Source organism: Cyanistes caeruleus, chromosome 4 (genome assembly GCF_971803275.1).
Source record: "Cyanistes caeruleus chromosome 4, bCyaCae1.hap1.1, whole genome shotgun sequence".
In the NCBI taxonomy this organism is placed as follows: Eukaryota; Metazoa; Chordata; class Aves; order Passeriformes; family Paridae; genus Cyanistes; species Cyanistes caeruleus.
This window is the reverse complement of record NC_141704.1, coordinates 53,608,363-53,624,296: the sequence shown is the minus strand read 5'-3', so window position 1 is coordinate 53,624,296 and position 15,934 is coordinate 53,608,363. Positions and strand designations below refer to the sequence as shown.

Sequence of the window (15,934 nt, the reverse complement as noted above, 5' to 3'; positions counted from 1 at the left end):
GAATAAAACACAGGAAGGAAGTGGTGAAGGAAGGCAGAAATAGGGAGAGAGGAAGGAGAAAGACTCTAGAAGGAGGAATAGAGTTGGAAACACTGGGACAGAAATAGCAGCTGTAATTGATTTTTAGCCAGAAAATTGCTGCAGCTCTTACTGTAGTAAGGTGTGTACACAGTCATGGTGTTGTCTAAATACGGTAGAATTAAGCTGGTACTAATGTTCACAACCTTTATCATTTTTCTGCTAAAAAAAAATGCAGCAAATAAACTTTAGAAAGAAGTAACTTATTTCTGTGTCAGCACAGCAAGCCATCACTCAGTAAAAAACTGAAGTAATCCTACATGAATAAATAGTCTTTAAAAGAGGAATAAAAGTAGGAGAGAGAGAAACAAAAGGGAAGAAAGTCACAATTATGTTTCATCAGATTTCTTTTCTATGTGTCTATACGTAGTTTCTTTTGTGTTCATTGTGTGTAGCTAGAAGTTTACAGCTGCATTCTTGATGCTCAATAAAAATTGTTGCTAAGCCTTCCTAAAAGCTACAGGGAACTTTCTGGTACAAAAGCATCTGATGAACTTTTGAATAGCAGGTAAGGCCCCATTACTTGCATTGTTTTATCAAATGAGTGGTTCCTCTGCATTAATTTTCTTCTTTGAAAAAAAGATCTAGGAAGTTGCCATGTTCCAGAGGCAGGATGAAGTTAATGTATCTGTTGTTTTGTCAGCCCATACGACTGAGAAAATCTAAATACATGCGAGCTTGTCAAAAGTGTTTTTTAAATATTTAGTCCTGTAAATCTCTGGAATGAATTTTTGAAAGTACTGTTATGCCAAAAGAATTGCCAATATGCCTGTTCTGGAGTAAAGCCATGAAAATCAAAGGAGAACAACAGTGTCAAATTAGTTTCAAGACAGCATAAGAGAAAAATGGAAAAATAATGAAAGCAACTCTCCAAGTTCTGTTTCCAAAGAGGAGGAATGTTTTCTATTTCTTCAAGACAAAATTGAAACAAATGCACAGTAAGAAATTAATATTAAAGCAGAGCCAGTCTGTTGTATACTCATTAAAAAAGCAAGTGCAGGTGTGTTTAGGGATCACTCTAACCTTAGCACTTTGTGTGTGCGGCACCCCAGCAGGACGCTGGCTTGTGCTGGATGTGTGGCAGACCCAGGAACTCACCAGGGTATCAGCCAAATACCTGGCTCAGTGCTCTGATGCTGGGTTTAATGTCTCTGCAGTTTTGCAGTGTGCAGTGCTGGCACACTCCTGCCCAGGGCCAAACTCAGCTTACCAGATTGACTGGGGGCAATGGGCTGTCACTGCTCCTCTCTGCAGCATCCTAGGAGCCAGCCCAGGTCCTGGTGCTTGCTGGTGGACAAGCTGGCAGAAGGGAGCTCCCTTGCTGGGGTGAGGAGTGCTGTGGCACATGGGGTGCAGGCTCCTGGTGCCAGCAGTGCTGTCAGAAGCAGGGCAGTGAGACCCAGCCAGCTGCCTGCCCTTCTGCAGCCATCTGTCCTGCTCCTACACAGCTGGAGCGGCCAGGAGTTACTCCTCCACGCTGGGAAAGATATAGGACTTGCTGTGCTACCTTAAATTGAATTTTAAAATTAAAAAAAATAAAGTCTGCCTTGGGCTTAACTGCATGCCTTAAATGGGGAATTTTAATAATGGGCCAACAGCAGCAGTTTGAAGTATCTTACTGAGGAAAAGGTCACTGTGCCCATAAGTTATCCCAGCATTTGATCAGTGGACTCTTTTCCAAAGACTTTAAGTCTCATTATTCACTGCTTATAAAGTCACTTGAGATATAATAAGTCTTTTTATAGTAATGAAAGAACTCCCACAATTAGCCAGAAGGCAGCCATCTATCTTTTTAAACTACTCAGTTCAGAGGAGACCAGGAGCTTCAATCGTCTGCATGTGGATGAATTGTTATGACAGTGATAAGTGTAACATTCATGTGGCAATGCCAGCAGTGACTGAGTTCATGGAAGGGTGGTTGGGTTTTGGTTTTTTTTAACAAGTGAAAGAGAAACTTTTCTGTTAGTGAAATATAGTGTATGATTCCCTAAAAGGAAAAATGACTACACATTATTTAGAGTCCTAAAATCTGCCATTCAGCCTCTTTCATTATTCTTTGGGAACTGCAGATGATTAAAGAATGTCATTAATTTGATGACCTAAAACTTTAATGGCAATTACCTTTAGAAGAGCCTCTTCTCTGAGAAAAGTACATACCCTGTAAGAGAAATTGGAGAGTGAGCTTGTGGTGGAGCAGAGACACCATGAAGTTCACAGGAGACTGTAACATTCTGTGTAAAGGCTTAGAGATAAAAAGTGTTCTTTCTGATTGCACACACTGGCCTTTGATTGTATTTTTCCCCATCATCAAAGGATTGCTGCATGTGGTGGATCTCTTGAGAGATTTATTTAATGCCCTATCCTCAAATAGAGAAAGTTTGCAATGATTAATGTAATAAATGATGTTCTAATTGAATCAAGAAGTAACACAACGTATTTTATGCATTCCACAGCTAGTTTAGTCTTTATTGCCCTCAGGCAGAATCTTAATATCATCAGAAAAACTGTTTGTCAATATTAAAAGCAATTTGCATAGTAAATATACCCCAGCCTTGCTACATTACCATCTGGGTTAGTTGAGCATTCATGTTGGTACCAGGAGGTGCTGGTGAAGGCAGACCTCATGAGTGTTCAGCTCTCCAGCTGTCACTCTGGGAGGATGGCGAGTGCCAGCGTTCCCAGCCTGCTGGGAGGGGACAGGTTCAGTGAGAGGGCAGTGGGAGGCCTTTGTAGAGAAGAGTTCAGGAAAGGAAAGATGGAAGATTCTGGAATCAGCAGGCGTGAGGGTCCTAAGGAGTAAAGAAGGGTCTGCACTGAAAAATAAAAGGCAGAGTGAGAAGGGCTGACAGCCTGAGAGAGAACAGATGCAGCAAAGCAAGGGAAGGAGGAATGAGGCTGGAAATGCAAGCTAGACATGCAAGAATGATGGTGATTGCAACTAGTCACAGGTCTGCTGGGCAGATTGAGGGAGTTGGAAAAAGACAGAAGGAGCTGATCACAAATACGTGTCTACCAGCAGTTGTCTCCAGGCAGCTCACTCTGAAACTGATGCATTAATTCTTGAATTTAATTTGGTGATTTCATTTCACTCACAAGACAAATACAGGTAACACAAACCAAGAGAATTGCAGATAATAGTATGTTCTCTTTTTCAAAACTGAAGTGAATCTTTTCTGAGCTCTTGCTGTACTTTTTGAGCTGGACTTTCTGAGCTGTTCTGATATTGTTGGACATCAGCATTAAAGAACTTGAAAGGCTCTTTGCGAAATGTGCATTGCTCTAAAACACAGTGGTGGTTTAGAGGAAATGTTCTCCAGTTACACCGACTGCCAAGCCTCATGTTATGCAGTGCAGAAATTAAGTTTGCGTTTTGCCTACAAATTAAAGCTGCTGAGTAATGATTTAAAACTTGTTGGAGCAGGAATAGTTATTCTGGAGATGTGAATTGTAGCATCCAAGTGGTTTTTAAGAGATGTCCCAAGGTGAGGGCCCAGAACCACACAATCTTTAGGGATGGAAATGTCCCAGTGTTAAAATGTTAACATTGAAATGCTCACAGGCATTTGATGAATGATCACTGTGCCTCACCCAGCCAGCTAGAAGCAGGCACACATCTAAAACACAATCCATTTCCTATACTCAACACCATAAAAGCAATTAGGCAGTCAATACATTTGGGATTCAAAACCCCAAACTTCCTCCCAAAGTTGGGGGGATCTTCAGTGATGGCTTTGCTTACAACAGACTTGAATGTTTTTTCAAAACATGGAGTGTGATTCTGAGCACAGAATTTTGGGATATGCTTCTAGCAGTGGTTTTGTTTTATTTAGAGGTGGCTGGGTAGAGAAGGGAAAATCATGAAGAAAAAAGATACTGAGTTTCTATTTGTTGCAGAACCAAAGTTTCACAAGCACAAGGTGTTAGTTACCTTGCTCACTAGTTTGCTGTATTAAGTGCAGATGTGATGAGAACTGTTTGTACATTTGCCTGGGACATTTTTTCTATTCCAGTTTAAAACATCTTCCGAATTTCCTAGGACAGCTCGTTAGGCAATACTTCCAGGCACTGTCTAGCTCTTTGCTGGAGTCTTTCCAAAATATGTCATGTCCTTCATAGAGAGAAGTTCTCTCAGAACCTCAGACCTGCCCACAGATGCACTGATCTCGGTGAGCAACTCTGACAAAATGAAGCATCATCTTGACATCAGCTGAAAGGAGGGTGCTTTTTTTCTGACAACTGCTGTTTAAATGATCAAAATTGCCAAGAAGTCACTGGGTTGTCTCCCTCTGAGAGGAAATTTTACAGAGTGGAAATAGGTATATTTTTTTATTTTCCTAGTTTTTGTAACATTTATTTTGTCTTGCTCAGATAAAGGCTTATCCATATGCTTTCCAGCCATGGTAGATTTCTGCTAATTACTGGGAAATAGGAGTTATGTGCTGGTTACACATGGAGATGCACAGAAAGCTGGAGTACTGGGTATTACCTGAGTCTACCCAGTATTGTTGAACCAGCTGCACAAACCAGCTATCAAACAGCACAAACCTCAGCTCTACAGGTAATAGAAATGTAATTCTTGTTATAAGCCTGCAGTTCAGCTTGAGGGAAGCAGCCAGAGCCTGCACATTCAGCAGCTTGTGTAGCTTTTAGGAAGGATGACAAGATTTCACAGTCAGGGCAGCAAAGGATCAAATTGGAACAAGAGTTGCTTAACTCATCTGGCCAAGGAAGAAAAAATGTCATTAAGCAGCATAATAAAAGTTGTCCCTTTACTGAACTTGCATGAACCCTGACCTAGATAGTGGTATTGGATAATGGCTGAATTTGCTATCTTTCAGATTAACCTGCTGAAGAAATGTGACTTAGTACTAAACTATAACCTAAAATGTCAGTGTGTCAAATGCCCTTTCTGTAGAAGAGCTATCACATTTGTGTTACCAGAAGACTCACAGTGTCCTCTCCAGCATGTGTGTCACTGGGAGCTCACATGCAGTGCCAGCCTGTCCTGCCCAGGAAGCCTCACAGCTCTTGGCTCTCAGCAGCAGGAGTTTTCTGGAGTTTTTTGTATGCCAAAAGCTGTAAGTTTGGGAGGAAGCAGATACGTTTTTGTCCTTTTTTCCCTGTTGCCTGCATTTAGGAAGGGCTCCAATTCCTGTCCTAAAGGACTGGTCAAACTTAAGGACAGTGTTTGATCTTTGTGCCAGTCTGCTGTCCAAGGATGCACCCAGGAAATGGTAGCCTGGGTGTATTTAGGGTGAGAGATTGAAGGTGAAGAGACTGCTGTGATGAGAGCAGATTTAGCACCTGTCAGGTCAGGGGCATCTTTTGCATGGGTGTTGAAATCTCCTAGGACAGTGAGCCTTGTGTGAACTCCATCATCATGTCAGACAGCATCTCTGTCATTTAGCTAGGAGAGCTGTGTGTCTAGACATCTCTGCTCTTGCAGAACACTTCAGTTATTCTTCCCATGGCCTTTACTGAATAAATGAAGTGCCTTAAAAGATTTTACTTCAGCAGAGGTGATCTTAAACTTGCATATGCCAGAATTTGCTGAGGATGGGAGCTTATCTCAAGACCTGCTAAAGCAACATCTTTTGTGATGATTACATTCACATGACTATACATTTTTCTTTTCTTTTTTTTTCCCAGCTATTTTCCTTTTTCTCTTTATATGGAAAAAGTAAAGACTACAGGAAACATCAATATTTCTGGCTCTCTTGTTTCAAAAATTCTGCCCAGCATTAAATGGCCAAGTGCAGAAAAGTGTTAGAAGGCAGACAAGGCAGTTTAAATTTTCAGGCAGTTAAATCCTGGAAGCAGTCTTCATTGAAGACTTCTTCACCTTTTCACACACACAGAACATGAAGAAAACGTAACCATTTGTCTATATATTTTAAATGTTGATAAATTTGTAGTCACTGTTTTGTTATTTAGTCCTGTCCTTACTCCTCTGCTGCCCACCTCTGTGTGTGTGGGAATAAGGCTGTGTACACTGGTGCTGGCATCAGAAGTGGCAGCTGGCCAATGTCAGTTGATGTTTGCATGAAAGACAAAGCCCATTTCCTTGTTTATTTTCTGATGCTGATGAAGTTCTGCATGTGGCTGGGTTTAGAGCAAGAATCCAAAGGGGATGGCAAGGATCCAGGCAGTGGCCACTAGTCACTCTGGGGGAGATGTTGACAAGTGGCCCAGACTTTGCAGTGTGTCCAATAGCTGGGGACAGGGGGAGAGAGTGTTCATTAAGAAAAAAGCTTAATCAAAGAGGGCAGGATGATGGTTTACATGAGAAAAGATATATTCTTTACTTAACATTCACAACTTGCTTGTGGATTAATTAGCCCATCTGCTACAAGAAATGTATTCTCTTGTCTTTGTGCTGACTGCTAAAAGTGACTGATTTCTCTATCCACTTAAAATAGTACCCTGGATTCCACTGAAAGTAACCTTTCAAAGGCAAGGAATTTATTTAATAATCCACTAAGAACCTGTAAATGGCTTGCTGTAAATAAGTGCTCAGCTGTCTTTGACTCCCAGGGTAACTATATGTGAGTGTTAAGTTGGGGTATAATTCAGGAGGAAGGAAATCCTTAAAGAAGCTGCATGATGAGTGCTTCCAACCCCATCTCTTGTACTGGCTTTAGGTTTTTTTAAAAATTCTCTCTTCTCAGCCCCAAGTGGGCAGGACAGCTGTCAGCATAGAGTAATTCAGCTATAGATTTTCTTCTAAGAAAGGAGACATTTGTAAATTAGGTGACCTTTATGTAGATCGACAAAGTGTGTTGATGAACTCCAAGTGACAATTTAAACAAGTATTGGGTCCAATGTACTTGTATTTCATAAGAAACCAAATAAAGGAGAGAACGTATTTAAAGTCATCAAATTAAATATACATTTAAATGAAAATAGAGGTCAGCCATAGGTTCCAAGGATAAATGAAAATGTGTATCTTTTGTGATTTTTCACGTTCATGTGTTTTTAAATATTATTATTCTTTAGAAATAAAATTTGCATGTAAATGGCATTATTGTGAATTTATGTCTACTTCCTCAGAATAAGTGATACTTATTGACTGATATGAAAAGACAGAGCTTCTGGTTTTAAAAAAATAAAAGGGTTTTGTATGTTATCCAAGCATCTTTTAGATTTGTTGATGTGATAAAATGGTTATCTTGTAACAAAATCCAGGTAGCTCAGCAGGAATATAGGATAGGATTGTGTGTTTTATGCTTGAATAGAGGAAAAAAATTGATACATTGCTATATGGTATTTATTCCCAAGCATTTACTTTTAGGAGAAACACCATATACTTTTATCTTAAGATTTAAAAGTATCAAAAGGAACTGGGGAGTCAGGAAAATAATTCTTCTATTCTTAAGGCCTTAGGAATGAGAGTCCCTCAGATAGCCTATAGGACACTCTTGTTACAAAAACAAAAACTGAAAAATTGTGTCTTTGATAGATCTGAGTTAGAAACAAGAATAAAGCAGAGACTGGAACTGAAGCATGGATAGAAGACCCAGGCTTGAAGCTCTAATTGCCTCCATCAGATGGGGCTGAATTTCAACACTCCAGCAGTGTGGCTTGTGTTATCAGAGAGGGTTTGCAGAAACTCTCTCCTTGGGGAAATTTCTTTTTCTTATAACTTAGTTTGTTCTTTGACTGCTCTAGCTCTTCCTCTTAGATACAACTGATATTTTTCCATGTAAATTAGATTGTAATTAGGTTATAATTTTATGGATGCTAGTTTAAATGGTAAAATTATAACATTAAATCTTAATATTTTTGGCTTCAGTTATCAGACAGACCACAGATATGCATTGAGCTTAGGTGACCAACCTAGCTGCCTTTTGAATTACCTGGTCACAGTCTAGGCTGCAGTGGTGTGGTACTTTTGGGTGTCCAGGCATTCAGCATAATGAGTTTTGAGCTTTTATCTGTATAGAAATACGTTCAAAATTTGCAGCCTTCTCGTCACTGCACACAGCATTGCTGTATATAGCCTAACTAGAAAGATCAGCTGGCATTTACATTGGTGGCTACATCACAGTGCAGTTATTTTGCATGTCCTTGTGAATGACATGGGTGGGAAAATGGCAATTCTTTGGAAGTCAGGAAAGATGATGCTACCTTTCACTTGTGCACATACTCTGGAGACGTACTCAGTTGATATATACATTATATTAATGTGTGTATATATATATGTATATATAAATAATGTAGATATCAATACAAATTTATATATCAATATAAATTAATGGTCAGCAGTATCCTAGCCGTGCACATAAATATGATGGGACTATGGTTGCACAGGTTGCTTCAAAACGTTACTGAAGGCTGCTGAGTTACTGAGGTCCTTTTGAGTTTGCTCCTTTGTTCCTGTTTGCCTTTATCCTTTTTGACAAGAAATTTCCAAGAATTTCTTGAATGAAGGAGTGATGTGGCAAAAAAATTTTCATTTCAACCACTATTTGCTAACATTGGGGAAAAGTAATTTATGGGGTCAGTCTCATTTCTGGGGAGGATTTAGATTTAGTTCATTAAGTTTTATGAAGTTTTATGAGTCGTTGTCTATACAAAGAAGATAATTTGAGCATGAACTTGCAGCAGAATCCTATTTCTGATTTGCCAGCAGTGTAGAAGTTTTCCCAGGAATATTAATTTTAATCAATTAATTTAATTAATTTAATGGTTTTGGTACCATCAGATAGTCACATTTCTTACTAGAAAACCTTTCTCCCCCAGCACAGGTCCATCTCATTTCCACAGTAGGTCACAGCAGTTAGGTCCTGTGTAGCAGTCAGCAGTGGTCCCAGGGCTCTGGAAACAGCAGAATGGTATTGTCTGTGGAAGGATGTTCCACAGCCCTGTATTCATGGGCTTAGCTACTGCCTGCTGTTGACCAATCAGCCTTCACATTTTGTAGTGGGCTGATGCTTGCAAATCTTGCCCCAAACGCCTGAATTCGTATAAATTTAGCATAATCAAACTTTGTGGTTACATTTTTAATACCCTAAGACCTCATCTAAACTAGGAGGAATTTGCTGCTTTGCCTGTAGCAGAGAGAAACCTTGGCACAGTCTTTTAGTTTTGCCAAACTATGCTGCATTTGCAATGTAATTTTCTTTGGTTGATTATTTGTCTGTTCATAGCAAATTATTTCTTGAGTTAGTTCCCTTTCCTTGAAAGAGCAGCAGCTGACTGTGCTAGTCAATCTTCCTATCTTTAGTCTTAATGGTTGTGTAATAGCCATAGAAGATAAGTGACAAAACATTGAAAATTTGCCTTGTTTCTTTTTAGACATCAGATACATGTTTATTGACATCTGCATTAATAACTGTGCCAGAAATCCTTTAAAACAATTGCATGCCACAGAAAATGCTTAAATTTAAATGTAAAGGCACCCTTCCTATTTTAGCTGTATTTTACAAAGATAAGATAATTATTAATAAGATAAGATAAATAATTTTAAATTACTTTCTAAATATTGTTGTTTCTTTGCTGTGTCTGGATTCCATTGGGTGGGACAGTTATGTAAGAGTTTAAACCATTTCTAATTTCTAGCAAAGATTAAAGAACTTATTTCTCCTCCCAGCTTTATATTCATTCCTGCATGGATACTAAAATATGTTCATCAATGTCATAAAGTGGGTTGATCTACTGCACAAATAATTCATCCCTCTATATTTTACCCCCATGTTTTTATGCTGCCTTTTCTCTCACCTTTGCTGTATTCTTGTTTTTCTCTAGGTCAATGGGAAGGACCTCTCCAAGGCCACTCATGAGGAAGCGGTGGAAGCTTTCCGCAATGCCAAGGAGCCCATTGTAGTTCAGGTTTTACGACGAGCCCCAGCTACCAAAGCTCACAGCAGCTCTCAGGATGTTCGCTTTATGGATGCCAGCACTCAGACTGACATCACTTTTGAGCATATTATGGCTCTGGCCAAGCTAAGGCCCTCCACACCACCAGTTCCTGACATCTGCCCTTTTCTACTTTCAGATAGGTATGGTTTATCTTTTTCTGCCATTTACCTGTGGGATTGAGGCGTTGCAGTGATGGTCTTCTAGCCTTCCCCAAAAAAAGTCTCGGGAACATTTAATTAATTTATTTATTTAATTAAAATAAATAAATATAACGTGTTGTTGATAACCACTATCACATTCAGGCTTCAGTGACAGCTTTCCTAAACTCTGCTTGTAGATCAGGGCTACAGGAAGGAATCTCAGCCATGCTTACTTTGTGTTTATTTGTCTATTCATCCAAAGCTAAGCCCTAGTTGAGAAGAAAAACACTTCTGTGTTCCAAACCAAGAAGGCTTCTTCAGAGCTAGAAAGAGCTTGTCTTGTTTTCTTCCAAATTTTATACAAAAAAAAAAAAAATCAAGTGATTTAATATAAAGGTCCCCTTATCAAAAGGAAAAGAATTCCAAAAATATAGAGATCAAAAAGTACCATTTCAGCTGTCATATGGCAAAAATATATGAATTAAATTATCTCTTTGGAACTGAATCGGATGCAAACACCAGCAGGTGGTGCTTATACATAAGTAGGGTGTAGGGTTCTTCCTCTTTTGACTCCAGCTCATAAATAACACCATGTAATGGTTGACCACAGGTGGCCCTACATATCCTCTGTAGCTCGCAAAACTATAATAGCCCTAGAGCTTTTTCGCTGATTTGCTTGCATGTTGTGTGTCTCTGCAAAATTGAATTAATGCAGAATGTGCCACTTTTGACTTTGATGTGGGTCCATTTTTAGAAGTTCTAGTTTAGATGGATTTGGCTTACTGCTGACTGCTGCACAGCAAGGAAAAGGATATATGTATTTCTGAATTTTTAGTGGTATTTCTAAACTGTGGCCTACAGTGGTTGAAGTCCCTGTGCCCTCAGCATGGGGAAGAGTTTTCAGCCTCTACTAAGATAGATCCACACAGGATACTGCATGATTGGGATCCAGCCTTGGGTCTAAAGATGTTGTAAAGACCTAACTCTTTGTGTTCCAAACCCATTTCACAGTACAGTTTACTGACATTTTTAACTGTGTTGTTGCTCAAGTGCACTTCATTGTGTTGTTACCACTTTAGTACAGGAGGATAATGCAAGTTATTTTATGCAATTCTTGAACAGTTTGTGAGCCTGTTATGGCCTGTAGATTGTTCAAGACTATGACCAGGTGAGTTGCACCCAGCCATGACACAGCGCCTGAATCTGGAGTTAGGTAACTTAATGAGTGTAAGGAATCAAAAAATGTCACAGTGAAGTAGTTTGGCCCAAACCAGACCCTTCTAAGAAATCACCCTGTGTAAATCTGCCTAAAGATGAGCCTAGAAAAATTAACTCAGCCAGAGCATGCTTTGCAAATTTGCAAAAGTTTGCAGAGCTAACTTCTGCAAAGAAAACAGCATGTGCTGCTTCTTGGTAATGTTCCTTTCAGTCTGTCAGGCCATTCAGAGTAGCACTCCTGAGATGAGAAAACTATGAGATGAGGCTGGGTTGGCAGCAGAATGGGGTTGGGGGAGGAGAGGTGACAGTGGTGATGGGGATGAGGTGGGCTTATCACCTTTTAATTTTAAAAGAGCATATTGTCTCATCTACTGTTATTGTACTGCTTTGTTCCACATAGCTGCCATTCTCTTCACCCGGTGGAGCATGAATTTTATGAAGGTAATGAGTATCTTTCCAGCCTGCCTGCTGATGCAGATAGAGCAGAGGACTTTGAGTATGAGGTAAGATCATGGGCACACTCCACCCTCTCTTTCTGTTATTACAGATATGGCATTTACACACCTGATAGCAGGCTCCTCTGAGAAATAGAAGAGTGGGAATACTTCTTAAAAATCATTACAAAAGGCCATTTTGTGTTATACCTGTGTGTTGTCACAGGATTTACTGGGGTTAGGTTAAAGATGTGAAATTTGAAAGCAGAATTATGTAGTGGGTAACTACATATGAGTCTAGGAGGCTTTTTAAACATGTGTCTTTGTGCACTGGAGACTGCAACTCAAATGTTTCTCTTTAGTAGATTTAACACTTTAAATCAAGCTTTCCCACAATTACAAAAGGTTACTGGAAGCTTGCTTGCTTTCTCCCTCCTGCCTCAAATTTTAAGAATGAATTGTCCTTGTATTTCATGTCTTAGAAATCAGTCTTCTAGATATTTGGGTATGTGCTTGAGTGTTTGTAGGACCACGCTTCAAACTGGAAGATGAATATGGTTTTTATTACTTGCTCTTTGATATTTGACATTGTAAGTATTGCAAAGAGACTGTGCTCTGTACCACAAACCTCTCTTTACTGCTAATGTATTGCACTGTCTAGTGACAAGGGTGGATGTGTCTCTGAGTCACTTGAAAATCATTATGTGAAACTTCCCAAAATGATAACATGTGATTAGTGATGCTGCTCTTCATTAGATTTTCATTTCAATATCTAAATAGTCTACTTGTCAGTCAGTCATTAGCTTTTCATGTTTTCCACTGTCATCTAGTAACAAAATATTTATAGGGACAGGCATAAGAAGCAGATGGTTCTTTTTATTATTAAACAGTGCTGAGTCTTTTCATAAGTTCAAGTTACTGTATTTTAAATAAGAATGATTATAAATAATTAAAAATCTTCAATACAAGATTAAAAACATCCTATCCTCCTGTTTGCTCTACCTTAAGGAACCTTTTTAAAGGTTTCATATAACTGGATATGGCATTTGGAAATTAAATGAAAGGCAAAGGCTTTGGCAAATATGCAGTGAGTTCCCTTTTATTGTGTCTTTAGCATCTAAAACACTCAACTGCAAGTTCAGCCCATTGCTCTTCTAGCAGAGAGAGGAATCTGAAAAATCAAATAACATCTACTTAGTGAATCTCATCAGAGCAAGCAAAGTTTTATTTGAACTCCTCAAAAAATCATTGCTAGGGATAAATGAAATGATTATTTCTTCCCAGTTGGATTTTGGTGTGGTATCTCACAGCATAAGAGTCTAAACTTTAAGTCCTATTTTGACTCCCCCTGTGTAATATAATATTAAATTTCTCTGTCAACTGTGTTTGTTCATGATACTTGTTCCTGAAATGTAATAGAAACTGTTTTTTCTGGAAATAATTAAATTAATTAGTAATGTAAGCATCTAGAAAGAGGGTTTTTTTACATGCTAAAATAATGGTAAAATAATTTTCATCACTTAATAAGAATATCAGTGACAATTTTTAAAGAGTCTACCTGGTGCAATCAAGTCCTCTTTGTGGCCATTATTTATCCCTAAAAATGGCTGGCATAAATATTGTGACAGCAGTAAAATTTTGGGCAGGTCCTCAGTTGCCTGTATTCTCTGCTAATCACACCATCATAGTCATTAACTTGCTGTCAGCTGTGATTCAGTTGCCCAAGGCATATTCACTATGACTGAAATAAAGTGTTTCATGTGAAATTTAAATGGGAAAGAAACTGTCTAGACGCCTTTGAGAAGAATGTTTTCTATGAAATATGTAAGTTTATAGGAGGAAGAAGAACATCTCACAGCCTTTAATTAGCAGAGTTCTAAATATGAACGACATTCCCAAAGTTTTAGCCCATATGGTAATATTATGGTTTAGGTTACTCACTGGTTGTATTATCTGCTGTTTCAGATCTTTGCAAGACATTATTAAGCTCCCTTGCAATAACCAGTGAACTGGAAAAACTGAGAGCATTGTCCTCAGAGTTATATCTCCATCCCAAAAAAGAGTCACAGTGTCAAAAGGGACTTCTCAGCTCTCAGCAGACTTCTCAGCAGGACAGGGGGTAGAGTAGAAGCTATGCTCCAATGCTGTCATGGTCCCTACAGCAGTATTCTCTTAGGCATACTCTGCTGTGGCCACTCAGTTCCTCTGCAGAGGGACTTACTGTGAAACAGATCTGGGAACTAATCCAATTTTTATTTTAAAATAGAATTTTAGAGGTGTTGCTGCCTGATCTAATTTCCATCATAGCTCCACAAGTTCCTCTGTTGTGGCAGCAGAAGAGAAAGGAAGGAAAATAATGCTCAAGTATTTGGGAAGAGAAAAACTGACAAAATATTAAAAAAAAATGATCACTGTCCATCTGATGCCAAAATAATTTTTGCAATTATATGTTCTTCATATATTTGTAGCTCTGTTGACTATTATTGTACAGACATATAGTCCCTAACTCCAGCATTTTTCCTACCCTGAAGAAAGACAAAACAAATTCCAAAGACCCTATCCTAATCTTGCTTCTTCTGGGAACCAAGGACAAGCTACAGTCCCAAGAACTTCCTATAAACAACTAGAAGAAGGGGGCTCCAGAAGAGGTTGAACCAAGTCAGGGAATTATGTCATCACCTGTGCTTCTTACTGGGGATTCTTGGCAATATGCTAATTTACCAAACTTCTAAAACTATGTTTTCACCCTATGTGATGTGAGCATTTTTCCTCAGTTTCCTCTGGAGGCCACCAATTAAAGACCAGCTTTTATTTTACTTCCTATATTAATATTGTCTCAAAAGTGTGAGTGTGTTGCTTTGTTTCTAGATTTTTAACGCATCTTATCCACCATCTAAGGGTTAAAGCAGCAGGGAGAAGGGGTGCAGAGGCCCTGCTCATGCCACCCTTCTGTCTGCAGGCTGGATGGAAGAACCACAGTGTGCTCACTACCTCACACTGACTGATTTCTCCTGTGTTTAGGGAAAAGAGGTTTATTGTTATCACTGTGCTGTACTTAGAAGGAGGATTTTGTGAGAGTTCCTTGATTTTATCATTGTTTTTTAATTTTTAACAACTTTCTAGTTGAACTTTAGATAACCATACAAATCAAAAAGCAAAAAAAAAAGTCTGGTGTCAAGAGCATGGTTCCATTTCCAAAATGCAGATTAGCTTTCCCATTGTACAAAAAGATGGAGATAAGTAGCTCACAGGTCTCCATGGCAAACACAAACATTTTTAAATGGATTAAAAACTAAACCTGGAGATTTCAGAAAGGAAGTGAAGCAAGATAGTGAGCAGAAAAAGAGCTAGAACACCTCATTATTTCCTAAAAATGGTTTGTAAATGAAGAATGTATCTGTTCTGAGATGCAAACGCAAAATATGCAGCCAAATTAGGAAGTAAGGAAATAAGATGACTATCAAATGGTTTGCTGGGAACAAAAGTGTTTCCCAAGAAAGGGAATGTCCTGAAAAACTGATCACTTTGGTTCTTGCTTACAAATATGTGTTAGTGTTTAAATACCTGAGCTACACCATAAGAGACCAAGAGGAGGATCATATACAATAGCCAGCACTGGGGAGTACTACTGCTACTACTACTGCTACTTGAAGTGGTAGGATTAGACACTTGTAAGAGTCTTCTACTCCAGCTGTAAGCTAGAAAAGCCCAGTGGGCTGTGATCAGATTGTCACAATGCAATGAACTCAAGTATGAGCCAATTGTCTTGGAAGGATGAACTCCCAGGGAGGTTCATCAGGCTCCATACAGTACCATGCTTTAAACAAATGGTTGGGAGGATGATGAAGCTTGGGGCTTGTCATTTGCCAAGTTGAGCATCCTTTTGTTGCTACTGCAAAAATTGTCCTAGAAGAAATATGAATTGCTGATAGATATTAAAATGAAGGCAGAGCCAGCATCAGTGAGTGTTGGCAGAAAGGCATCAAAAGATTTGCAATTCTTGCATAGCCAGATACTCCTGAGGATTTTAAGAAGCAGGAATGGACTGAACTGTAAGTGCTCCATTGGACTTGCAGTCAATATCACTGAAAGAGAGCCAGAGATATTCAGGAAAACCCACCCAGCCTGACTATGAGTGCCTTTCTGCTGCTCAAATATTTTCATTTCATCAAGTGAGTTTACGTTATACATCACACTTGCTGG

The 15,934-nt window shown here is 39.0% G+C and overlaps 1 protein-coding gene across 3 annotated transcripts in view; it reads left to right on the top strand.

The window, feature by feature from the left end:
* PDZRN4 (PDZ domain containing ring finger 4) overlaps positions 1 to 15,934 on the top strand; it is a 231,971-nt gene that overhangs the window by 181,654 nt on the left and 34,383 nt on the right. For all 3 annotated transcript variants that reach the window (XM_086884679.1, XM_086884680.1, XM_023938316.2), the window contains 2 exons: positions 9,826 to 10,079; positions 11,698 to 11,800. In XM_086884679.1, the coding sequence (XP_086740805.1) occupies positions 9,826 to 10,079; positions 11,698 to 11,800 (357 nt within the window). The remainder of the gene's footprint in view (positions 1 to 9,825; positions 10,080 to 11,697; positions 11,801 to 15,934) is intronic.